Raw genomic sequence first — 26182 nt, 5'->3', positions numbered from 1 at the left:
AAGGCCATTGTTGTGACCCATGGCTCACAGGTACATACAGCTGTCTATTAGGAGGAGGGAAGTGAGAGAATACGAACCATTTGTCTAATCCATTCTAGTGTCAGTAGTGCAAAACTGGGGTATTTTTACTATATTTTTAATAGGATTTTAATCGATGCATGTATTCTGATACACACATTGATTACATTTAATACACATTCATTACAGAATAAGTAAGTTAGTAAGTAGTTTAAGTGTGGTAAGTTGTTTTTGGCCTGATTAGCACATACACAAGGTCGGTATAATACTGGATTTGTTTTCCTCAAGTTCTCTATCTGCAGGAGTGAGGTTTTTTATACAAAAGTCTATCTTCACTCTCTGATCTTTCTTTCTTTGCTTACAGGCTACCCAAGTTGTACCTTTGTGAATTCTGTCTAAAGTATATGAAAAGCAGAACTATTCTCCAACAGCATATGAAAAAGTGTGGCTGGTTTCATCCTCCAGCCAATGAAATTTACAGAAAAAACAATATTTCAGTCTTTGAGGTATGTTAAAAAACTAAGCCACTCACTTTGTAAGGTCTTTAGCCCCCAATTGTGTAGTAAGTTTTCCATAGCCCTAAAGAATCTTCATTCTTGAAACATTCAGTTGCTGAGAGTGAAGAACTACAAGCAAGCAGTAAGAACTGACCTCATGTGTAGGTTATTCATCCATAAAACGTATGAGAAGGCTTGCTTTGTAAAAATGCTTTTTCATTTTAGGAAAATTAATTAAGCTCTCTCTTAAGCTAATGAAGGTAACAGTGACTTGGCCACAGCCTTTATGTTGTATAAGTTTTAAGTCCTTTGAGGTGCTACCTGTGACAGTCTTCCTGTCATGTTAGACATTTCAAATGTACAGGGATACTCAGATGAAGCATGTCCTTGCATGACAGCAAATGGAGTGACAAAACTTTTCCTCATTTCTGGAAGGTTGATGGCAATGTCAGCACAATATACTGCCAGAATTTGTGCTTGTTAGCCAAACTCTTCCTGGACCATAAGACACTCTATTACGATGTGGAGCCATTTCTTTTCTACGTGCTGACACAGAATGATGTCAAGGGCTGTCACCTCGTTGGCTACTTTTCTAAGGCAAGTATTTGAGTACTTCAGACTTGGAACTGCATTTGCTATGGTGAGAAATGCTGCTTCAGAGTCTTAAAATTGTTGTAATGTAGACCCTAGCATTTTATATAATACATTATGTAATATAGGTATAGACATCCGTTGCAACCAGATTATATTACATTCAGAGACCACCAACTAATGGAATCAGGTTTCCTCATAATGTTGAATAGCATATATTCTCTAAGGAACTTGTACTGCAGCTAGCAGCTAAAAATACTCCAGCTTTTCAAATGACTTCCTAGTCTTGGTGGTGATGGGTAGTACTGTTTATGATGGAGCTACTTGGTAACATTTATCTCATCTTCCCTTCCGTAAACACATTGTATTCCAAATAAATTTGTCAATTTTGCACCTCATTTCAAACCTTTTATTTTTTTGACTGAACAGGGCCAAGATTTCAGATAGGTCTTTTCTTAAGATTTTTGTCTATAATTGTTTTTCTTATTTTTAAATAGCTTTAATTGAAGATTTTCCATTCAGTCTTCAGAACAGCAGATTTCAGATTGGATTTTAGTATATTATGGTTATAACGTTGAAATAGTCACTGGAAAACTGCAATAATTTTCAGTTAATTTAGCTGCTTTCAGGTTTATGCTTCGAACTTTATCTGCTGTGTAGCCTTTGTTCTTTATTGTGTCTAAGCAGAAGGTGGTAGTTACGTCAAGGTTTCATTCTTTTTGTTTTTCTGAACTGAAATGGTGGTGATAGAGTTTTAATGTTATTAATAGCTTCTAAAATCTTTCTTTGGCTCACATACATTGTTGTTCCTAAGAAACTGTGGCTCTCTGTCTCAGTTTTTGCTATAGAAGTAGTTAGGGACTTGCACACAGCAAATTCTACTATTTCTCACTGTTTGGGTTGTTTGTTAATTTGCTGGTTTTTTTCCAACAGGAAAAACACTGCCAACAGAAGTACAATGTTTCCTGTATAATGATTCTTCCACAGTACCAGCGTAAGGGCTATGGCAGGTTCCTAATTGACTTCAGTAAGGAACTTTTTCTTCACTTTTTTTAGTCTTTGTCTTTTCATATTTTAAAGGAAGGGTTAACTGTAGAAGAGGGTATTTTTCAAATTAAAAAACATCTCGGGCTAAAGAATTCTAAATCTCACAGGATCATCTGAACTTCACAATTTACTCTTATTATTGGAAGGCTTCAATTCTAAAGGCAAACTGGTAATTTTTCCCCCTAATTCTCATGTTTCCTGTGTAAGTAACTTACAGTGGAAACTGTAGACATGTGTCAGCATAGTGTTTTTAGCAGAAGCTTGCTTACTTTGTGCATGTAGTTCTTTCTGCAGAAAGCCAACCCTAAAACTGCATAGTCTGTTGAAATCTTCAGCAGCTTGGTTAAGTAAATGAGTATCTTAAGCAAAAGGTAGCCATAGATACATTTCAATTCAGCTTTGAGAGCAACAAAACCAGACATACTTATGCTCTGAATACTCAAACAATTATCAGATTGATATATGGATCTCAGCAAGTTCATGGGGAAACTTGCCACTGTAACTATATCTCTCTTATGCTGAGTGCAATCTAATATAGCCCTCCCTGTGGATGTGCTATTTTTGGAGCTAATATCCAGAGGAAGAACCCTACTGGTGTAATTAGATTAGAATGATTTTGCTGGTTGATATCCTTATGTAGGTAAGTTGTTCTGAAAATAGTGGTGAAACAAAGGAACTCGATGTATCTTGAGAAGTCAACAAATGTGGGCTATATTAGGGTAGCAGTGAGAAGACACATTTGTCAGCTGGTTCCCCTCTCCCCCCTTTGTCATATCAGGGAGGATATAAGCTCTTGGTCTTTATTGAACCTGTACAGTGTATTACAGTCTTAAATTAATTTAAGCCTCTGCCGATAGAGCTTTGTACTGTCCAGTATGGCCCTGAAGTTTGTCAGAGAATTTTCAAGAAAATGTTTGCCCTGATAGAGGGAAAACATTTTAGCCACTTAAAACTATCTAATCTTCAAAATTGCAGTTGGAAGATACCCAGCGGACTGTGTACGTCAGGCTTAGTGTAGTTTCTAGGTAGGCAACTGCTGCCATCTCGTGGCATTGTCCGTAGCCGGTGTCTGATGGCGGTGCAGTTTGGAGTCCATCACTGAATAACAGGAGTTTAAATAAATAACAAGAAAAGTTGTCCTGACCACTCAGTATATCCTTCAAAATTCTAATCTGTGTCTTATAGGCAGCATTCAGCTACTTTCTGGGAAAATGCCTTTGTAGAAATTAGGGTGGAAACAGAAGCTATATATGATAATTCTTTGAAAATTTTTTCTTGTATATTTTAGGCTATTTGCTTTCAAAGCGTGAGGGTCAAGCAGGATCACCAGAGAAGCCCCTGTCAGACCTGGGGCGCCTCTCATATATGGCTTATTGGAAAAGTGTAATATTGGAGTGCCTTTATCATCAGCGTGACAAGCAATTAAGCATCAAGAAATTGAGTAAGCTGACTGGAATCTGCCCTCAAGATATCACTTCCACTCTACATCACCTACGAATGCTTGACTTCCGTAGTGATCAGTGAGTACAGGAGCCCTGTTGTATTTCCAAATAGCTTCAGATGTATTTGAATGAAATGTAATATTTGGAGACAAGTCACATCTAATAAGCTTGATTTAAGACTTAAATGTCCAAATGCTGGCAGTAGAGATTTGTGGTGCTCATGTGTGATGCAGGAATTGTTCATTGCCAAAGCTGGATCAGGTTTCCAGCTGTGTAGCTGTGGAACTTCTGAGTAATTTGCAGCTGTGAGAGAAAGCAATCTGGTCTCTTGGCTGTGTTCTCTTGGGGTCCCTCAGCATAATCAGTCTAAACTACATGCAAAACAGAGCAAAGAACAGCAGCTTCCCTTCTCTAGAGGGAAATAATCAGTTCCTCTTTCCCGTCACTGAGTAGATGGTTGTTTCCCCACTTCTCTCTGTGCCTCAGAGATGTCATTAACTGTGTGGATTAACGTGGGATGCTTGAGCAGTGGGATCACTGGGAGAAATGAAGTATGTGGATGTAGTGTTGAGTTAGTCTGCTTGCCCAGCTGAGTGTACAAGTCAAGTGAAATACTGGGAGTTAGTCTTGATTCAGACCGCAGCAGTTTTGGGAGTGGGGTTGTATTCTGATGTGTTTTGTGTTAAACTTGAAACTTATTTGGAAAACTTGAAGTTATTTGAGAGCAATTTTATGTCCTTGCTTCACAGTATACTCTAATCAGTGATATTACTCCCAGCTCCCTGAAGAAAATCTCGCTGGTAGTAGGACTGTAACTTTTTTAAGCAGTCCTTTTATTACCATTCAGTATCTTTCACCTTATGTTGCCTGTTCCCCAAATGGCATACCCCTTGACCATTTAACACATAATAAGTGACGCATCACAACTGAATGTTACCCACAGAAGGATAATGGCTTCACCATTAACAAGAGGTGGAAAGAATTTAACATATTCTCAGTTTTAAGATGCTTTCTCTGGTAATCTGATGGTATTGCAAACTGTACAATTTTAATGAGCTTTCTGTCCTCTCTGAAGTTATTCATGACAGCGCTGATTGGCAGTATGGAGATTTTCCTGTAACATCTTATATCTGTTTCACGTGACAACATGTACAGCATGTAGCCTGTTGCTGATTAGGGTATTATTACTCTTTAGGTTTGTGATCATTCGTCGGGAGAAACTTATCCAGGAGCATATGGCAAAGCTTAGAACTAATGTCCGACCTATAGATGTGGATGCAGAATGCCTACGTTGGACACCTATTATAGTTTCCAACTCGGTTGTCTCTGAAGATGAAGAAGAGGAGACAGAGGATGGGGAAAATGAAGAGCAACAAGAGCAGAAAGAAAAGGATCCAGATGCCAGCGTAAGAGCGAATCTGTTACTTCTGTGAGGCACATAGTTTGCCTACCTTTTGCAGGCAAAGCAGGCAAATCTAACAAGATTTTAAGTGCCAAGCTTGGACATTTGGCATTATCATTAAAAGCAATGCAGTTATGATTAGTTTATGTATCTTTGTAGTTTCAGATTAGAAACTAAGAATAGGGAAAACACTGAGGCATAGTCTAGAGAAAGGTTAAAGACTATCACTGAGAAGAGTAAAAAGGCTCTTTCTATCCTTAATGATTCTTGCAGTAGGTGTTGGGGTGTTAACAAACAAACAAAAACCCCAAAAAACCTGAACAAACAAAAAATCTACCTCTGACTCTCAAGCAATGTGGTCTTTTGTCAAATTATTGAAATGGATTCAGGTTTGAAGGACCCAATATTTCTGTGAGTGACAAATAGCATAAATGGAAATGAATCAGCAAAAACTTAACATTTCTCACCAAAGGTTTTTGCTGTGTAGTTTTGCAAAACTACTGATAGCTTTAGAATTACTGCCCACAGAGCAGTGAAGGTTTCTGAAATCTAGGCTTCTGTCCTTGAAGAGTTGATTACACCCTTGCATCAAGTGATGCACATTGGCTAGAATGCTAAGAGGCATACTATGTGCTGTTACTTTATTGACATTAGACTAATTGTGTATTTTAATGGAAAAGTAGCTTTTTTTCTTGAAAATTACACAAATACTGTGTTTGAAAGTAGCAGGATGATGTTTGCGCTCCAGCAGGCCATTGTATGGCTGCTGCTGACTGAAGTCACTTGTCAGGAAGCTAATTGAGTACGTTATCACCTGGGAGGAAAGGATTAGCAGTTAGCACTATTAGAATCTCATGGTCAATTCTTTTGTTATTCTCAGATTCTTAAAAGTCATTCTTGTTAAACTGTTCTGACTTCTTGGTCGAAAGCTTTTGTGGAATCAAATTCAGAATGCATACTTAAAATAGGAAGTGTGAAATCTATTTGTTTTTATTTAAATCAGATGGTAAAATCTGTGTCGTGGGAGAAGAAAGAGCAAGAGCCTTACTCACCTACAGAGAGTGAAAAAAAGCCAGACATTGTTGCTCCAGCCAATTCTGCATGGCCAAACAAGCACATTTTTCCTCTGGATAGTCTTCCTGCAAACAGTCAGCCATCACGAAGAGGTCGGTGGAACCGTAAGAGCAAAAAACTTCGGGAGCCATTTTGTGAGAAGGAGCCAGTATTGCCCATTGAGGACAAAACAGCAGTTCCCAGCGGGCGATGCAGTGAATGTGAGGAGAAATCCACAGCCTCACGAGGTCGGTGCAGTGACTGTGAGGAGAAGTCGGTGGCCTTGCAAGGAAGGTGTGGTGAATGTGAGGAGAAGTCTCCAGCCCCAAGAGGCCGGTATGCTGAAGATGAGGAAAAATCTGCAGTTTCCCAGGGACAGTATGGCAAAGGTGAAAAATCTGCAATTCCCCATCGGCGGTACAGTGAAGGTATGGAAAGGTGGAGAGGGCAGTTGAAAAAGAACACGGAGTCCCTGAAGTGTAGATTCCCAGAGGACTGCAACAGATTACCCCGCCGCTACAGTGACAGTGATAGGGCACTTCTGAGGTGTTTTAGTGAGAGTAGTGAAGAGGAAGATGATGAGCCTGTGAGTCCTCGATCCAGCTCTCCACCTGTTCTCACCAAGCCAACATTAAAACGAAAGGTGCGTGCCTTTTTTATTGTTCTCTCTGACTATATCATGCAGTCTATTTTATCAGTATGTTGGTGCTTTTTGAAGGATTGTGCAATTCATGAGGTATGTATTAAGCGTATAGTGTGCTCAGCGTTCCAGAACTCTGGAGAAATCTGTTTTAACAATTTCCAGAAGTCTGGAGGGTACTTACACTTTTTTTGTAGTGGTGGTTTTTGTGGAATCAGAGGTAGGTGTTTTTGTGGGGTTTGTTTGGGGTTTTTTTGTTTCCAAATTCTAATTTCTGCCTTGTACTTTTGATATTTTTCAACCTTGGTTATCTTTTAAGTTTTACTCAGTCACTCCAAATAGAAACAGATATGGTCATACTTTTAAAGAAGATTGCAAAACACGAATGCTATCTAAACAACTAAAATCACAGCATAAAGACTTTGAAATAATTTGCCACGGAGATGTAAATTCTATCAACGTGACCAAGAAAATCCTTTCTTTGTGGGATGCTGTGCTAAAAAGTGTTCTTCTATATCATCTTTGCAGTTTATTCTAAACTATTCACATCTATGTTGTAGTGTCTGAACTTCCAGCTGTTATGGATGGGCTCTTAGCTTCAGCTGTTTAAATGGTTTATACTGTTACAGAAATGTCAATATAGCAATCTTCATGGAAGTTGGTTGTCTTGCATTGTATTTAACATCTGTCTAACTGAAGGCAGATGCTGGTCAGTATTTCTAGTGAAGCCTGGATTCCAGAAGGGAGCCCTGTGGTCTTGCTTAGACTGTTCAACTCGGCTGTTCATGTTTTCTATTTATCAGTGTTCTGTTTCTGCTGCATGTGATAAAATGTCTTCTCTTCTCCCACTTTCCACTTTCAGAAACCAATCCTTCATCGGAAGAGGCGAGTCCGCAAACGCAAGCACCACAACAGCAGTGTTGTCACTGAAACAATCTCAGAGACCACAGAAGTGCTGGATGAACCGTTTGAGGACTCAGACTCTGAACGACCAATGCCCCGATTGGAGCCTACATTCGAGATTGAGGAGGAGGAAGAGGAGGATGACGACGAAGAGGAGGAGAATGAACTTTTGCCCAGTGGATACTTTCGGCACTTAGCCCCACCAGACACACTCAGGCATAGACCCTCTTCTAAGAGGAAGTCCAAAGATGAGGAGGAGTCTGATGACACTAATGGTATGTTTGGTGGTATGCTGTTGAGTTTGGTATAGGTAGTGTGTCAGTTGGGTGTCAGATGATACTAGCTCATGACGGAACAAGCTGCCTACCTTCTCTTGTAACTTCCAGCCAAAATGTAGGGTTGGGCATAAATTATTAGTCATACTAGCCTTAAACATTCCCAAGTCTTATAATGTGGTACATGTTTTAAACTATCTTACTAGCAATGACCTGATCACAGGTATCCTTTTGATTCAGCTTTCCTAGTAGAATTGGTATCTGTTACCGTGGAAGAATCTATGCAGCCAGGGTCACTTCAGAAATGAGTTGGAGAGCCCTCAGTTTTCCGTAACAGAGAGATAATAAATTGTGTCTTTTGAGATCCTGTTCTTCATCACACTGTGTGTCCTGCCTTTCAGCTTCTCATATCTCCTTAAAGTTCTTTGAACCTTCAGTTCATAAAATAGTTATTTGGTTGGAACTGGTTACTTAGAGTGCACTGACAATTCAGAAGAAACATCTGTCATTCAGATGCTCCATTAGTAATCTTCATTATGACTGTTATGTTCTGTTCCCTTGATGGTCTACACAGTACAAGGCAGTCAGCCAAATAAAAATGAAGAGCTGTGTCAGAAAAGTATGGTGCCATTATCCCACAGTAAAAAATCATTACCGGAACAAACTCATTTATTTATGGCTTTCAACTAGCCTGTGGTTAGCAGAGGAGAATTTTTCTTTAAAAGGACTGAACAGTGAAAGCATCAGTATGATTATAGCCATGTATACTATCCATTACTATATATACCAGTTACCCTTCAATCCTTATAGCAGCATGTAACCATGTAAATCTAGTCAAAACCCATGTTGATGCAGCGTTAAGTTTGCTTAGTGGGAATATATGTGCAGTCATTTTACACCATTTTTTTAAAAATTCTTTTGTTATCCGATTACTGATTAAATACGTTTTTATGGTACTCCAGCACCATCATAAGACTATAGAGTTGGGAGAAGATCTGTTACTAAGGTTGTTTTCAGTCTCTTTCATTTGTGCTCTTCTGAATGTTTTCTGGTGGAGATGCAGATCCCTTTAGAGATTACACACACACGTACTGCTTTATAAAATACATCAATGATTTTTAATCACCTTTTACAGACTGAAAGTATGCCACAGGGTGCCCAGGGATCAAAAATGGTGTTTGGAAAGCTACTGTTTCAGCTCAGACCCATTATATACTACAGCAAACAATTTTGTGATCACCTACTTTTTAAATACTCTCCTCTTATAATAGTGCTTTCTGTTCCCTTGTGTCACTTCTGTTGCTCTCCTTCCCACCGCCACCCCACCCCACACCCCCCAAACTTCTGCAAATTTGTCGGAACCTCTGAAGTAATAAAGTAGTAAGCACACAATTTTAGGATATTGCTGCTCCTGACATCAAATGGTATCTGTTGGCTTATTCTGCCTTCAGTGCATGTGCTTTTGCATATACATGGTAAAACTGTAATGATCTTAGAGAAAATACAATGTATTTTCAATTACCTAAACATGTTATCCCATGGGGATAATCAGTCATCATAAGCAGCTGGCCTTTTTTGATAAAAATTAAGCTGGGTGGAGGGGGCAGCACTACTTTATGACAGTTGAAAAATGTAGTATTGCAGTCCTTAATACTTGATTCAGATTTGGACTATTTTAATCATAACTATGAGTTAGGAATGTTTATAGGAAGCTTAAATTTTCTGGAAGCTTTCCCATCACTATAGAAACCTGTTTGTAACTTTTTTTTTTTCTTTTTTAAACTTTCTAAGAGTAGTTTGGGTTCGATTTTTCCCTGACAACTTATCTCTAGCCGAGGCAATGATCTGAAAGTATTTTATGATTTCCCTGGAATGTAACATTGCAGTCTCTTAAATTTGGTGTCTGATGAGAATTTGAATTGGTTCTGACTGCTGTAGCCCCGACAGTGTGGTGTGGTGATTTGAGACCAGTATTTAATATTAAATACAGTATTAATAAGGGCTAGGCTTTCTGGAACACAGGGTGTGTTCTACGGTGTAGAAAACAAATAAAGTTTGTCTCTCTATATTCTACCAATTCTGTGCAACTTGATTAGTGTTGTGTGGGGGAAGATGGAGCTCTGTAATAGACTGAGCTGTATTATTTTGTTTTTCTTAGTTTTACCTGTAAGTTTTACTGTCAGTATGAATACTTTAAGGATCTTCTGTTCAAGCTTGCGTGCACGCTGACGTTTAACCAAGTGCAACTGAATGCGCACATATTTTTTTTAGGATACTGAGAAACATGATGCACATGAAAACTTGAGCAGTCATCAAATCCATATTCTCTGCATCAAGTGCCTGTGGCAAAAACCATAGAATCACAGTCCCCTGAGGCTGGAAAGGACCTCTGGAGGTTGTCTTATCCAGCCCCATTTTTTAAGCAAGGCCACCAAGATCCAGTTGCTCAGAACCATGTCCAGATGGCTTTTGAATATCTCCAAGGAGGGAGACTCCATAACCTCTCTGGGCAGCCTGTTCCAGTGCCCCATAGAGAGGCGTTTCCTGGTGCTCAGATGGAACCTCCAGTGTTTCATTTTGTGCCTATTGTTTCTGGTCCTGGCGCTGGGCACCACTGAGAAGAGCCTGGCTCCACCTTCTTTACACCTTCCCTTAATATTTGTACACATTGATAAGATCCCCCTTGAGCCTTTTCTTCTCTAGTCCCAGCTCTCAGCCTTTCCTCATCAGAGGGATGCTCATCTCTTAGGCATCTTAGTGTCCCTTTGCTGGGCTCTGTCCAGTAGCTCCATGTCTGTGTTGTGCTGGGGAGCCCAGACTGGACATCTTTATTATTACGTTATTGTAAGAGGAGCCTGCTGTCATAAGATTGTTTACTTTTTTTTTTTCTTTATTCCTAAAAATACACATCCATGACAGTATGGATAAAAGCAAAAGGTTTTTACCTAAGGGGTGGTAAATCTGATCCTATGTAGTAGATAAGAAATGTGAAAGAAGGGGAAGAGAAATAGCGATTTTTTTTTTTATTTTTTTTTTTTCTTTAGAGGTGGATTTTTTTTTTCATAAGGGCTTAAGTGTTAATGCTTTAACAAATACTATGAATGTAGTGTTTCCTTCTTCCTGCCCAATGATACACTGATTTTGACAGATCCTTTCTTTCCTTTATTCACATTCCAAATATTTGGTTTATGGATGACTTCAAGTTGTTGAATTTTTAATTTAGTATTTGTTTTCAATTAATTTTTTAATACCCAGGTTTTTTCAGAATGCTTCTTATTAGAGATATTTAGAGTAAATGCCTGTCTAGGCAAAGGGCAAGAATGACTCAGCTGACCTACGATTAGGTTTTAAGAAGCCTTTGTGAACTGCTAGGAACACATTATGTAGTTTGACTTTGTTGCATAACTGTGGACTTTAAAACAGCATTTCTTGGGAAATTCATAGCGTGGAATCCATAACATTTTTTAAGATGGTAGAAAGGGCAGAAATGTGAATAAATGTACTGTGAGTATTGGTGGGAGATTGATCTTATATCTCTATAGTGGGATGACCAACCTGATCACAGACCCATCAGTGTGACTTTCATCCTGATTTAAACAGTAGGATGCCTAGTTTATTACTCAGTAGAAAGTCCAGGGAGGGTTATTTACTCAATACAAATGAACACTGTTACGTGAAAAATGTATTTAAACTGATACTAATGTATTTATAGTGATATATTTTTGCAAGACTATAGCTTGGTTAATAGGGGTAATTAATGTTACCTGCTTAGTGTTTTGAGAGGTTATTTGACTTAAAACCATTTGCTTAAGCTGAAATGTTACAGAATCAAGCTAATACATATTAAGTAAGTTGAGCTGTAAACACGGAGTAATTAAACAGCTTTGTTATTAGTGGCGTGCAAGGCAGTTGGACTAGATGATCATTGTATATCCCAACAGTTCTATTCTGGATCACATGTCTATCTATACTGCTATTTTATGGATAGATTAAAAAATAATGTAGCAGCTGACAGAAAAAGAGGGGATTTGGTAAATGAAGTGAAAGGCAAATCACTGACAAAGTCTGTCAGAGAGTATTTGAAGGTCATGTCCAGTAATTAGCATGGTTTTCTAGCTCAAAGCCACAGAGATTCAGATGAGCCTTGAATATATGAACAGGGGAATCTGGAGTGGAGCAGAGATGCTCTGTCATCTCTTCATTTAGCTTTGGTGAAACTACTACAACCATCTTTACTCAGTTATTCACACTTGATAAGAGTATTGATAAACTGGAATAGTTTAAAGAACAGTTGGGGGCTGATTAAGATACTAGAACAAATGTTATGTAATGATAGAATTAAAGAAAGTAGAGGCCAAAAAGTGGCTTGATAAATTTACAGATTGCTTAAGTGAGCTCTGTTATTTGGTAATAGAGCTTTTCTGCCTAGCAGATAAAAGGAAAATTGATACAAAAGCAGTTTAAGTGAATTCAGTGTCTGTAGACAAATTCAGATAGTAAAGTGTGAATGTCAGCTATTATCAATGATTAACTGTTGGGCTAGTTTACTAGCACTTGTGTAAAATGTCACTGACTATCCTAATTGGCAGGTTCAAAACAAAATTAATTCAGGGAATGCCTTTACATTATTCAGTAAATTTCCAGTAAATGGTCACATTCCTTTCTGGCTGTATAAGCTCTGAACCTGTTCTAGTGTTTGGGAAGTCACTGAAATGCAAAACTTGCTTCATCACATAAAAGTGAGATGAGGGAGAAGTTCAGCTAGCTCTTAATTATTTCTCAGACTAACAAAAAAAACCCACAAACCCACATGCACTAGCCAAATTCAGTCATCTGTGTATTTCTTTTGGCATTTAAAACCATAAGCCATGAAAAAAGTAGAAATGTTTCCTTTCTTCAGCAGATGCACAAAATACAAATCTGAAGGGAAACATGCTTATATTGCAACTTCATGTGTTTCCTTACATTGGAATATTTTTCATTTGTGAACATATTGTGTAAATAAAATCTGTAAAGGGTGGTGAGTCTTTCCAGGACTTTATCACATAACCTAGTGTTTAATTTGATTGTGTATTAAAGGCTCAGAGAAAGCATTGGTGTTCTTTGAAAATATAATGTGCAATGTGATTGCTAATGGATAGACCTTGATCCTTCTCATTACCCTTCACAATAAATCTCTTAGCTAGTATTGATATGTAAAGTTGAAAAACATGATGGGAATGCTTGGGAAAGCTTCCATTAATGCTCAAGTCAAACAAAAGTGTTTGAACAGTATCTTTCAATTTGTGTTTTCAGGTAACCCAACTTTGAAACCGTTGTCTATGCTGAGAAAATGTGAAGCAAAGGATTCTTCACTTGAGCTAGATACTTCTACACCCATGAAAAAGAAGAAGGGATGGCCAAAAGGGAAAAGCCGAAAGCCGGTCCACTGGAAGAAAAGACCTGGCCGAAAACCAGGTTTTAAACTGAACCAGGAAAAGGTACCACCATCAGTTCAGGATGAAGGAGTTGATGCTGTGGGAGCTAGTTCAAAACCAGGGCGTAAGCCCAAAATTTCAGATAAAGAAGAAAGTGCTGAGCAGAAAGAAGAGCTGCCTCTTATTGAGGAAAGGAAAGAAGATGATGTGAATATGGAAGCAGAAGAGGTAGGAGAGGGAGAAGAGGAAGATACAGCCAGCAGTGAAGTAAGGGCAGTTTCTCCTGTGGACAGCAACAGCAGTCCAGTGCCAGAAGTAAAAGAGCCTGAGATAGAAGAGGAAGTAGAGGAGAAGCCACGGGTTTTAGAAGAGCAGAGGCAATCAGAAGAAGAACAGCAAGAACTAGATGAACCTGAGCATGACCATGAGGAAGAAGAGGAAGTAGCTGTAGTGACAAATCAAAATGAAGATCATGATGCTGATGACGAAGATGACGGTCATCTGGAGTCAGTGAAGAAGAAAGAATCGGAGGAACAGCCAGTTAGAGAAGGGGTAAAGGAGGAGCCTCAGGTGCAAGAATGTTTTTTAGAAGCAAGCATACCAAGCAGTAGAGAAGATGCAAAAGAAAAAGATGAAGCAGAGGCAGATTCTGAGGAAGAGCAGGCGTCCAATGAGACATCAGTTGGCTCAGAGCACATCCCTGGGTCTGAAGATGATCACGAAGAAGAGCAAAGTAATAAAGAAGGGTTAATTGAATTAAAGGAAGAGGAAGAAATTCCTCATAGTGAACTAGATCTTGAAACTGTTCAAGCAGTCCAGTCCTTGACACAGGAGGAAAGCAATGAGCATGATGTAGCTTACCAGGACTGTGAAGAAACTCTTGCAGCTTGTCAGACTTTGCAGAGTTATACCCAGACTGAGGAGGATCCTCAGATATCAATGGTTGAAGATTGCCAGGCCTCAGAACACAACAGTCCAATATCCTCTGTGCAGTCCCACCCCAGCCAGTCTGTACGTTCTGTCAGCAGCCCAAATGTGCCTGCTTTGGAGAGCAGTTACACCCAGATAAGTCCTGAACAAGGATCCCTGTCCGCACCCTCTATGCAGAACATGGAGACCAGCCCCATGATGGATGTGCCTTCAGTATCAGACCACTCTCAGCAGGTGGTGGATAGTGGCTTCAGTGACCTTGGCAGCATTGAGAGCACTACAGAGAATTATGAAAACCCCAGCAGCTATGATTCCACTATGGGAGGCAGCATTTGTGGAAATAACTCTTCCCAGAGCAGCTGTTCATATGGAGGACTATCCTCTTCTAGCAGCCTCACTCAGAACAGTTGTGTTGTCACTCAGCAAATGGCAAACATTGGCAGCAGTTGCAGCATGATGCAGCAAAACACTGTCCAGCCTGCAGCAAACTGCAATATCAAGTCACCTCAGAGCTGTGTAGTAGAAAGGCCTCCAAGTAACCAGCAACCAACAACGCAGCCACAACAGCAACAGCCTCAGTCACAGCAGCCACAGCCCCCACCTCCACCCCAGCAGCAACCTCCACTGTCTCAGTGTAGCATGAGTAACAGCTTCACCCCAGCACCTATGATCATGGAAATACCTGAATCAGGAAGCACTGGTAACATAAGTATCTATGAGAGGATTCCAGGGGATTTTGGTGCTGGGAGCTATTCACAACCATCAGCCACGTTCAGTTTAGCCAAGTTGCAGCAGCTGACAAACACCATTATGGACCCTCATGCCATGCCTTATAGCCATTCTCCTGCTGTGACTTCCTATGCAACCAGCGTTTCTCTGTCCAACACAGGATTGGCTCAGCTAGCTCCCTCTCATCCGTTAGCAGGCACACCGCAAGCACAAGCCACTATGACACCCCCACCAAATCTGGCGTCCACCACCATGAACCTCACATCACCTCTGCTTCAGTGTAATATGTCTGCTACCAATATTGGTATTCCACATACGCAGAGGCTGCAGGGGCAAATGCCAGTCAAGGGGCACATTTCCATTCGCTCTAAATCAGCACCATTGCCCTCTGCAACTGCACACCAGCAGCAGCTCTATGGCCGCAGCCCACCTGCAGTTGCCATGCAGGCTGGTCCTCGTACATTGGCTGTTCAGCGGGGTATGAACATGGGAGTCAACCTAATGCCAACCACCCCTTACAATGTCAATTCCATGAATATGAACACCCTGAATGCCATGAACAGCTACAGGATGACACAGCCTATGATGAACAGCAGTTACCATAGTAACCCTGCCTACATGAACCAGACAGCACAGTATCCTATGCAGATGCAGATGGGAATGATGGGGAGCCAGGCCTATACCCAGCAGCCTATGCAGCCAAATCCTCATGGAAACATGATGTACACTGGCCCCTCCCATCACAGCTACATGAATGCTGCTGGGGTGCCCAAGCAGTCTCTCAATGGACCATACATGAGAAGATGAGCAAGATGAACTTGCATCCTAAAAAACTGAAATATATATAAATAAAGGAACCTTTTATACTGACGAACCAGAGAAAATGGACCTTTTTCCAGTTAAAATATTGCTGTAGATTTAGAGGGATTTTCTTTGATTTATTTTATTTTTTAGGAAGCCTGGTCTTTATTTTTTTGATTTGTTTTTTTTGTTTTGTGTTTTTGTTTTCTTCACAATCCTGAAACATTTTACAGCTAAAATCATTTACAGGTGTTTTTTAGAGGGGAAAACATGCACAAAATCTTTTCATAATTTAAAAAGAGCCTTACTTTGCTGAAAATGTGGACAGAATATGTGTAACAGTGATCATCTTTCTAAATATTTTTTTTTAATGTACGTCCTTCTCCCTCCCTTGTGCCCCTCTGTATGCAGTTTCTAGTGCTGCAGTCATGTAAAATGTTTGACATCTCAATAACAACCCTTCCCTCTAAACCCCACCTAGCATTTCCTACTTCTAGCAGGAGGCACTTATTGGGAGACTTGGAAAGGGACACAGAGGAAAAATGATGCTCGCTATTTCTGCAAGTCAGGAAATTTTAATCTTTAATTTTCCCTGACTCCCTCGCCCCCAGTAAAATTTGGAGTTACGTGTAAACAATAAACTATTCACATTGGTGTTTTTGTAGAAGAGTTAATTGAAATTGTATGTTTCATGCTGAAAATATAATGTAACTTTAAAATGATCCCATTCACCACCCAGACATGCATGTGCACACACATGTGCATGCATGCACACATGTTCTGTCACTGTGAACTGCTGGAATTATCTCAAGAGGGATCTGTTTGTATCCCTTATGCAGTCATGAGGAGGATAGGGTGGTTAATGGTCTGTTAGGACAAGAAGATGATTGCAGGCTCTTCTGGTGAACTGCCAAATCAGCTGCACCTCTGACATCCCAAAGTCTGCTTTAGTATGTACTTGGAAATGCTGTGGGTTTTGGTTCTGAGCCTTTTGAGTCAGGCTGAGCTCAAAAGCAGCTGTTTCCAGTGGTCTGCCTCTTACTCTCTTTACTTAAGTCATCTTGGAAGACAAAGTGTATGTTGTAAGTGACTTGATGAGAACCCTGTGGTGTCCTTGTCACTCTTCCATTCCTAGTATGGGGTAGGAAGTTGCTGAATGTGCCGCTCTCTGGGGGAGTCAGTGATGTTTTCCATGATTCTTCCCACTATGTTTGAGACCCATTTTATAGGAATAGCCACGCTGGGAAAAGAAGGGAATCGGCCTGTTTTACAGGAGGGAAACAGTCCAAACATTGTAATAGGATGCAGGCGGCAGGATTTTGCTGTTATTACCGTATAAACCAATTTACATTCTGTTTGGCTACACTACTGGCATGTCACCCAGGAAAAAAGGGACACCCTTTAATGTAAAGTTCTTTTTTTATTGTATATGAAGTAGAAATACAGGCACATTAATAAGACTAATTTCTTTTGTTTTTAAACCAAAAGAGTCTAAAAGAAAGTTGGGGTTTCTTCAGATGCACTAAAATGGACTTTCCTCCAGTAACTGCTAACCGTAAAAGGCAGAATTCAAAGGACTTCCACTTTTTATTTCTGTTTAGTTTTGAGCATGTACAAGGCTGTGTAGAACCCCATTTCTCTGTATATACTATTCCAGTTCCAAATAACCCATGTAGAAAGCGCACTGTGCTGCCCTCTCCTTCCTAGATCTTCAGCTGTGTCACTGCTTCCTGATTGCTGGGGGGGGGTGGGGAGGGGGGCGGGGGGGGGGGGGTCTGAGACAGGAGGAGAAGCTGTTGAAATGAGGGCCGTGAATTTAGTTTGTTTGCCGTTATGTTTGGTTTGGTTTTGTATGTTTGTTTTGTTTTTTTTTTTTTTAATCAATTGGGCAGCTCCCTTTTCCACAAGCCTTTGTGACTGTAGAACTATTGTAGAAAAAAAATGTTCTTTTCTATATAAAAAAAGAAATTATCCAACGCAGTAATATTGGTACCTACCATTTTTTCACTTCTGTTTAAAAAAAAAAAATATGTATTTTTAGCAAGATAACTTGGGTAATCTTCTAAAAGAAATTAAAAAAAATCTCACCGTTAGTGACTTTGATGCCTTTTAAAAATAAGAGCTTTTTCATTTCATTCCATCTTTAAAATTTTTTATCTTTGTTGTAGAATATTAAAAACTATTTTAAGAAAGATAAAAATTCTCTTTAAAGAGATCTCTAGAGTGTGTGAATAGGAGCTCCAGATGCCTCTAAAAGCCGCATGTACAAATGAAGCTGAGTCTATTCCTGTCTGTTTATATTTGCTTTTCCTGTTTTGTAACCTCTTTGTACTTTGTTCATGGTGACTTGTAAGCTAAGGGGAAGGGGTGCCTAGATGCCTTTGTAATTCTCCATGTCATACGCTCCTGGCTGGATGGTCTCCCTTCCTCTCCTTGTATGTAATATCACTTTTTTTTCCCCTTTCTAGCAAGTACTTTCAAAAGAACTCTGTACATTTTAACATAAAAAATAAATTATGTTGAGCCATTTTGGATGCGAGTTGTGCGTGTGGATTTTTTTTCTTCTATTTGAGCACAGAACTCTGTCACTGATCCTTGGTTCTGGGTATGTGATTCCCTGTTGGCCTTTTGCTCTGGAAGAGAGGCGGTACTTGCAATTTACTTGCGAGGTATCTGTCCATGTTAATTTTTATCTACAGCTTCTAGTCGGAGAAAGATTAAAGATAAGAAGAAAACCCAAAAACGTGAGGGCTTTTCCAGGAATTGTCACCTTTTAAATTCCCCTCTGCAAGGGCTACCCAGAGCTGAAGTGGAGCATGAGCAGGTCTTCGTTGGTGTCTCCTCCTACGATCACTTGAGGGATTTGACTTGTGCACTTAAAAAATTGCCTCTCCCCCTCCCCCATTCAGTTGCGCGCTCATCTCTATGCTCGGTACCTGGAATGGGAGCACCGGGCAGGGTTTGGGAATAGAAGCCTAGCACGGCCGCAGCCCCGGGGCCGGGACGATCCTGCAGGCTGCTGGGGGGCCACAGGCAGGCTTCCGAAGGCGGTTTCACACATGTGTTGCCACAGGTATGGCTTTGAGGAAGCACACTGTGGCAAATAAATTAAAGGGACCTCGAGAGCTAGTAAAACTAAGTTTGACATGCTTTTCCCATCTCCAGTCCTCACCAAGGTGGAATGTAAGTTTATATAAGGTGAGTATGATGCTGCAACTGCCTTTAAGCTGATACATTTTGCCTTGGACTCATTATAGTTGTTTTATCGAAGGCACCTGAATTTTCAGACCAATTGTGTCAGGATACAGATGGAAGCTAATCATACAGGGGTGCTCCTGGGTGATTTGTTAATTTATTCACATAACAGTTTTTAAGTTATTCAGGCATGAAGGAAGGAGAGACAGGGTGACCTGTGATTAAGGTTTTCACTACTTTCATCACTGGTGAATTACAGTGAGTACATCAGCAGTGTTACAGGTACGAGTCATCAGGATCTCGGTGTATGCACATCCTTCGTGTTTGCATGTGTGTGCATTACTTTCCCATAGTGAGTGCTAGCGTTAAGACTGAATTAACCATTCCGTGCCAGAAAGCTGTGTTCAGTCACTCATAGCTTACTTTAGATTTTTTTAAGTTGTTCATTAAGAAGCTTTGGCACAGGCCAGTAGCAAAGTTATGAGGTGGTGGGTACCACCCCAGTGTGCCCTGTTTTCTTCCTACCTTAAACAACTGCAGTTTGGTGTCCTTTGAGTTTTGCTTGTTATTTTCTGTATACAACAAATCTGGCAGATTCTATTTGACCATTAAAATGTACTTGGCTTGAATTATTATCTATCAATGATTCACCTTTTATTTATTAGCAATTTTCAGAAGCATCTCTCATTTTTAGGATACGTTTATGGGTTTTAAAAATAAAATACTAATTGAGAAAGTTGCATGTCCTCCAGCAATTCAAAATGGCTTTAACTTCCAGAATTAACGTGCTGAGTGATTAGAGTGTAATTCTGCTGCTTTAGGTAACTCCGAAATTTGAAATGGTCATGGCAAATCACTTCCGTGCAATAACAGCATATGATTATGTTCTAGTGAAATGCTTGCACCATAATCTGAAAGGTAGGGCAGTTCAAAATCTTTATCTGATGCCCTGGCACCAAGTTATGGGTTATACACACTGATACAAAATGTTTTTCAAATAACTGTTTGAGATCTTTGCAAGGCTTAATAATCACAAGCAGTCAAGCTAAAGGTGAGCTGAGTCAGTGCTAATAATTATTAAAATTTAACTTTTTGTGCATTTCTCAGTTCTTAAGGTAGTTGAAACTATTTCAAGGAGAAAAAGCAAGTGTCTAGATAGGAACATAATGATTTATAACAACTTTCTAGCATTGTAGGCCAAGGAACAAAGGTAAACGTTTATGGAAATCTGTAGAAGAGGTCAAGGAAATGTGATTCCAGAGTTAATGAGCTGATAAACAGTAACTGCTACTTAAGAAATATTTGTAAAAAGCATTATTTGATCAAGTAGGCTGTTAATAGCCTCTGCTTGTTAAAAAAAAAACCCAAACCAACAAAAACCTGTTTGTGTGGGCTAACTTGATGGTAACCACATTTATGAGCCATGAACAAGGTGACCTCTTTTTAGAATCTTGTCATACAAACTATCAAATCTTACTGTTAGAGAATGACTGAACTAAAGGGTGGGTTTTTTTGGAGAGAGGGTTGCTAAGCTGGAATGGGGTTGAAATCAGACTGTCTTGAAATGCAAGAACCCTTAGTACTGTATTGAATGGTGTAAACAGCAGCTGCTGCTGCAGGCTCTGCATTGCCACAGCCAGGTATCATGCTGTGGACATGGTGAGAGTTGTCCCATTCGGCACGGTCAGGTCTAATCTAAATTTGTTGATATGTGGACCAAAATGTCTGTTACCAACTCAATATGCAGGGAAGAGTTTAAATGCAACCCACAGCAGCAAACTACTGCCTGGGAGACTAGCACTGTGGTTTTGAAAAAAGGCTAACTGAAAGGAGAATTATCTCAAAGGGGTCTGACAGTTCTGAAAGCTCATCAGTGAGATAGTAAGAAAATGCTAAAAAGAATAGAACCATCTTAATTAGGTTCCCAACTCGGGAGAGAGCTCCTTGGTGAGATCCTATCTCTGCAGTGAGAAGAATGCAAATAGACTGAGGCAGACTTAAGTTTACAGCAGCTAAGGTGGGGCCTGCAGCATCCTTTATCTTCACAGCTTGTCAGCCCAAATAATTTACCTAAAAATAGCTGCCTGAAGTTGAGCTTTGAATGTAAAAACCTTTTGCCCCTAACACAGAGAATCTCGGCAATTTCACCAAACGTTAGTCTTCACCTAGAGCAGGACAAGACTCCAGCTACATGTTTAATCTCTTGAAACAGCTGCAGTACCTTGCAGACAGAGTCAGAAATTTGTTTCTGTGCTTCTTTCCTCATGGAGGACAGCTCTATATGTAGAATTGGCACCTAATGACCTTGTTTGTTTTGTGCGATTATTTCCCTGAAGGGTTCCCCTGTCAGTATCTGTCTGTTCTCCCTTGCCAAATATTTTACCCTGTGAACTCTTTGGAACAGGGACTCTGTTGTGGATATGTTTGTCATTTGTGTCACATGTTAGAATCCCAGTCTGTGACTGAGGTACTGGAGAGTTGTCATAGTTCAAATAATCTCTTTTGCAAGGAAAAAGTGATAAATGTGGTGCTGTGTGTCAAACAATTAAATAAGGTTCTTGGAAAGCTTTTTCTCTACTAACATGTTGGTTAGTGTATGCACATGGTACCTTTCAGCTAAAGGAGGAAATCCTTTTACTGAAATTCTGCCATCCTCTGTTTCCCCAGAGGAAACTGAAATTGAATTCAATTCAAAAAATTGAAGCCATTTTTTTAAGAACTTCTATTTTTCTGATTTTAGTATCAAGGGCTTTTGAGAAATGTATAAAGGTAGGTGTAACTTCTGGTATACCTAGGAGAGATGGCAAGGTGCCAGTGCCTTGCCTGCCCTCCCTGACACTATCTGTCTTTCCTGACTACAGCTTTATATAGTCAGTGGCAAATACGGGGCAGCTACAGACCGCTGCAGGAAAACAGTAGGCAAGATGTAAAGGGATCTGCAGTGAACAGGCTCTGGTAACTACCTGGTTGACTGATGGAGGAGTTCAGCCTGTGGGCTGTAATATGTTGAGACAAAATTCTGAATTCAGAGTTGAGGTGCTCATGAAAATGTTCTTGTTCCATCTGGGAGACTGGATCTCCTTCCTCCTGTATGCACGCGGAGGGGGAAGCAAGTTTTCAGACAGTTTCAGGAAGATGCTTTTCTGTTTTGTCCCCTGGACCAGCAAAAGCATGACTCTTCTCACTCCTGTGTCTTTTTCCCCGTATCCCGGTTTTCCCTTGATTACTGCTCCAGTCCTGTGCTCACTCTGTTCTGGCTTATAAGGAGTTAAGAGGTGGGAACTGTTTGGAGGAGGAGGCGGTGTCCTACAGGCAAAAACTGAATGTACTGCCACTGCCTGATGCCATTTAGCTGTGTCTGCAGTAGATGCCTTGTTGACATCAGCAAAAAAGTGATGCCTATGACAAAATCCGGATTGTAGCACAGCTATCCCTTAAGCGCAAGTGTGCAGACCCTGCCACGTAGCGGGAACCTGGAAGGCAGAACTCAAGTAAGGGCTGAGATGTAAAGTCACAGCAGTGCCTTGCTACTGCCTTGGAGCTCTGCTCGGAGCTCCGTGTGCCCCACCGCACTGACAGGTTGGTGCCCAAACGGTAGTGAGTACATGTGGTGGAAACTGATGCCGTTGTATGTAGCAGAATTTAGCTTCATTCCCGAGTTCCTCGTTTTGAAAAATTAGGAAGTTCCTCAGAAAGACTTCTAAACTGGCAGAGAGCTGGTTTAGGATGCAAAGTCAAACATGCAGAACTGAGGAGCTCTCAGTGTATTATGGCTAATTGTGACAACTGTTTTGCATCCTGTGTGCTTACTGTTGACCACAGGTCATCTTTTTTTGTTTGACCTCTGCCTCATTTGGCTGCAAAGTGCTCATGCGGCAGAGGCACAACTGGGGTGACTGGCGCAGCTGTGCTCCTGGCACCTCCTGTCCGTGGAGCCTTTCACTATGCAGCTTCTATTTAATTTTGTAAATTTTTTTTTTGCAGGGGTATTCATAGAACATTGCTATATAAAGATGTGCAGCTGTATTTTTTATATCTATCTATCTATCTACGTATATAATACTTGAGTATTATTTATCCATATGGGTACAGTACACAGAGCTAAAGCTGTCCTTGGAAAAGCCTTGTAAAACGTTATGATTTCTTATTCTTCATATTTTATTAGGACCTTCTCTATATTCTCAGTCATAGTCTTTATAAACTATAACATGCCAGCCTTTTTCCTGTTTTTAGCACCCTCCTTGGTCTGTGGGTGAAGCAACAGAACTGGAGGAACTTCAAAGGGAAAAGACATGCAGGAAAACTTACTCAGGCAGAAAGTAGTGTCTGTACAGTTAAGTCTGCATCTCAGCTTCTCGCCAGTCTAAATAACCTGTAAATGACTGTCAAGCAGTTGCGGAGAGATGGATGTTAATCCCTGCTTCTCCATCTTTTGACACAAAAGGGACCCTTTCTGTCTAGATGGGCAGGACTGTGCCAGAAAAGTGCAGGGCTTCCACCTGGGCTGATGATTTTCCTAGTACTTTGCCCATGGGCTTGCACATAGGGGACAGTTGTTCTGAGGGACCAGAACTGAGCTGATAAAGGCAGGGCTGCTCCAAAGCACCTGAACAGTAAAGCACACTTTGCTGCAGGTCATGTTATGGTCACCACCACCGAGTCCGCCCTGGTTTTATCCTGGCCCCTTCACAGACTGGTGCCATGCATAGGAACCAAAGTTGTACCTCCACGCTTGACCCTTGGCTTCCAGCGTAGAATTTTTTGTGGTTTTGGAAGGCAGCTGCAGGTGAAATGCATGAATGTGTATGGAGAGAGCGGCTGGCTCTCCAGGAACCTTGACTGGGGATCCGCAGAGAGGACTTGAGCTCTGGTGATGTTTGGATGGGCAGGAGCTTGTGGCTCTGGTTTACTTTCCTGGTGCTGCGTAGTCGAAGAGCAGACTGAGCCCTTGGTTTCTGTCTCCCATTCACAGCCAAGATCCCTCCCCTCCCCTTGCTGCTCACTCAGTGGAGACATGTGAGGAGGAAAGGATGCTGTTAAACTGCACTTTGCTCCAGTACTTGGCACATCCTTTGCAGTATCGGCGGTTTTCTGAGCAGAGATGCTGCCTGCCTCCAAACTGATGCAGTGATTCCCTATTGCTCCCCTTGAAAGGAGCTGGAATCATAACCTAGAGAGTGAGCGAGTGATACGGCTGCTGCACAGAGAGCGACTGCAAGGAAGAAAATTGGAGAGACTGGAATATGTGCCTGCCTCAGCAGCACTGCAGTGGTAAAGCCACTGACTGACTACATGCAGGTTACTGTTCTTTATGCATTGCTACGGAGAACCCAGAAGTCGAGATGAAATGCATCACCCTCCTTTTCCACTGCTTCTCTATTGTCATTATGCATTAATTGCTGAGATTTATTTTCCTTCCTGTGGCTGACTGCGTGCATCTCTTCTCATACTGCAGGAGAGACAGTGAGGAGAGAGCACAGCAGCAGCCTGGTGTCCTGTCCCACAAGGAGGATTCTGCATGATGTGCCAATGCAGTCAGGGGCTGCTGCAGTGGTGCACAGAACCTCTGGAACAGCTGGATTTAGGATTATTAATGCTTTATAAAGGCGTCCCAGGCTCCATCTAGCAATTAGCTGGAGACATCGGCTGCCCTTTGGGGCTTGCTGACTGCTTTCTATTTTCCTCTCATTACTGGTTTCACACTCATCTGGGTCGACAGCATCTGAGCTAGGGGAAGGACTTTCTTGGCCAGAAACTGGAGGGTGCTCCGTGGAAAGTGCAGGTCTGAGCTCTGGAGGGAACTGCAGTCTGACCGGCCATGGCTCAAGCAGCTAAGCAGCTGAAGAAAATCAAAGATATTGAAGCTCAAGCTCTGCAGGAGCAGAGGGAGAAGGAAGAATCCAATCGCAAGCGCAGGAACCGCTCTCGGGACCGGAAGAAAAAGGTCAGTGGCACTGGGGCAAGCAGCCCTATATCCAGATGCCTGCGCTTGTGGCAGTGAGCGCTGTTTGCATTTGGGGGGGTGGGGGGGTGGGGAAGATGGCAGGGGAGCAGTTTAGTCCCTGTACATATCTACCTGCAGTCAGTGCAAGAAAGTCTTCCAAACAGAGGACAACTTTTGGGGCCAGAAATCTGTGAGGGGGAGGTATAAAAAAGCCTGGTGAAGGGAGAAAGGAAGTGAGGGGTTTGTCAAGGCAGCTGAAGAATCTCATTCAGCCCAGGAACAGTTTTGATCTCCACAATAAAATTGCTGGCTTCTAGCTTCATGCAGTTTCCCAGAGTTGCTCTGTGTTTGCAGAGCAAAAGGGCAAGAGACCCCCACCCCACTTCTCTAGAGAAGAAGTGGTTTTGATGTCCTCTCCATACCCTGCTTGATCTCTGCCAGAACACTGAAATCAGGGTACAGCAGGAGCAGACCACCAACAGAGAAAGCAGTTTTGTGCAGGGGACTGTGAGCTCTGCTGCTGCTTAGGTCAGGCTGTGTTTGTGAGGGGGATACAGGTCATCCCTCCCAGAAAAGGCAGGTTATTTGCTGGGAGCAGGTGAGTGGGGGGATCAGGAGAAGAGGTGCCTTTCCCCTCTACTGACACAGACATGCTGGAGCCTTGGGTTCGTCAGCTTTCCAAGCTGTAGCTCCTCTCTGGAAAGTCACTGTCAGTTTTTTCTTGGCACCAGCTTCCTGCAGGAGCAGGCATGTTGCTGAGAAAGCTTTGCTACCCCTTGAAGACCTCTCAAACTGTTCTTCTCACAGCAGGGCCTGAGGATGTATGTGCTATGCACCAACGCAGAGAGGCAGTGAGGAGAGAGGTGAAACCAAGGGTAATCAAGGATATCTGTGACAGGAGGTTGCAATACAGTGATGTCTTAGGTGGGCTTCTCCTCTGCCTTTAGCAAAAGACTTAGAGACTTCTTGTGTGCCCCCTCTGAGCAAAAACCTCACAGCAAAGCTCTACTGCTTGGAGCATCTCAATAGCTGTGTCCTGAGTCTTGCTGAGATGCTGGGGAGAGGCACTGCTAACCAGCCCTCAGGCTTTTATTCTTCCTGCCACACGGCTGATTCAGGCTGTCTGGGCTAGTCCCGGACACTGCAATTCCTAGATTTCATTCATCACGGTTTCTGGTGAGGGCTCGCTTTGTGAGTCTTAGAGAAAACCATCCTCTTCCCTTCTGCCTCCTCACTGCACACCCCCCCCCCCCAAAGCACAGTGTATGTGTATCTTGGTGATGGCTTGGGACATCCAG

The 26182-nt window shown here is 41.5% G+C and overlaps 2 protein-coding genes across 4 annotated transcripts in view; both read left to right on the top strand.

Moving 5' to 3' along the window:
- The window catches only part of KAT6A (lysine acetyltransferase 6A), a 50984-nt gene extending 32705 nt beyond the window's left edge, over positions 1-18279 (top strand). For both annotated transcript variants that reach the window (XM_037371543.1, XM_037371542.1), the window contains exons 11-18: positions 383-524; positions 951-1112; positions 2040-2133; positions 3442-3673; positions 4791-5001; positions 6001-6693; positions 7553-7868; positions 13164-18279. In XM_037371543.1, the coding sequence (XP_037227440.1) occupies positions 383-524; positions 951-1112; positions 2040-2133; positions 3442-3673; positions 4791-5001; positions 6001-6693; positions 7553-7868; positions 13164-15751 (4438 nt within the window). In that variant the 3' untranslated portion in view covers positions 15752-18279. The remainder of the gene's footprint in view (positions 1-382; positions 525-950; positions 1113-2039; positions 2134-3441; positions 3674-4790; positions 5002-6000; positions 6694-7552; positions 7869-13163) is intronic.
- A 6464-nt stretch (positions 18280-24743) lies between these two features.
- ANK1 (ankyrin 1) overlaps positions 24744-26182 on the top strand; it is a 66384-nt gene continuing 64945 nt past the window's right edge. For both annotated transcript variants that reach the window (XM_037371802.1, XM_037371796.1), the window contains exon 1: positions 24744-24884. In XM_037371802.1, the coding sequence (XP_037227699.1) occupies positions 24759-24884 (126 nt within the window). In that variant the 5' untranslated portion in view covers positions 24744-24758. The remainder of the gene's footprint in view (positions 24885-26182) is intronic.

The sequence above is a fragment of the Falco rusticolus genome, chromosome 20, assembly GCF_015220075.1.
Source record: "Falco rusticolus isolate bFalRus1 chromosome 20, bFalRus1.pri, whole genome shotgun sequence".
Taxonomy (NCBI): Eukaryota; Metazoa; Chordata; class Aves; order Falconiformes; family Falconidae; genus Falco; species Falco rusticolus.
Note: the sequence above shows the minus strand (reverse complement) of the source record. Positions and strands in the feature narration are given on the sequence as shown.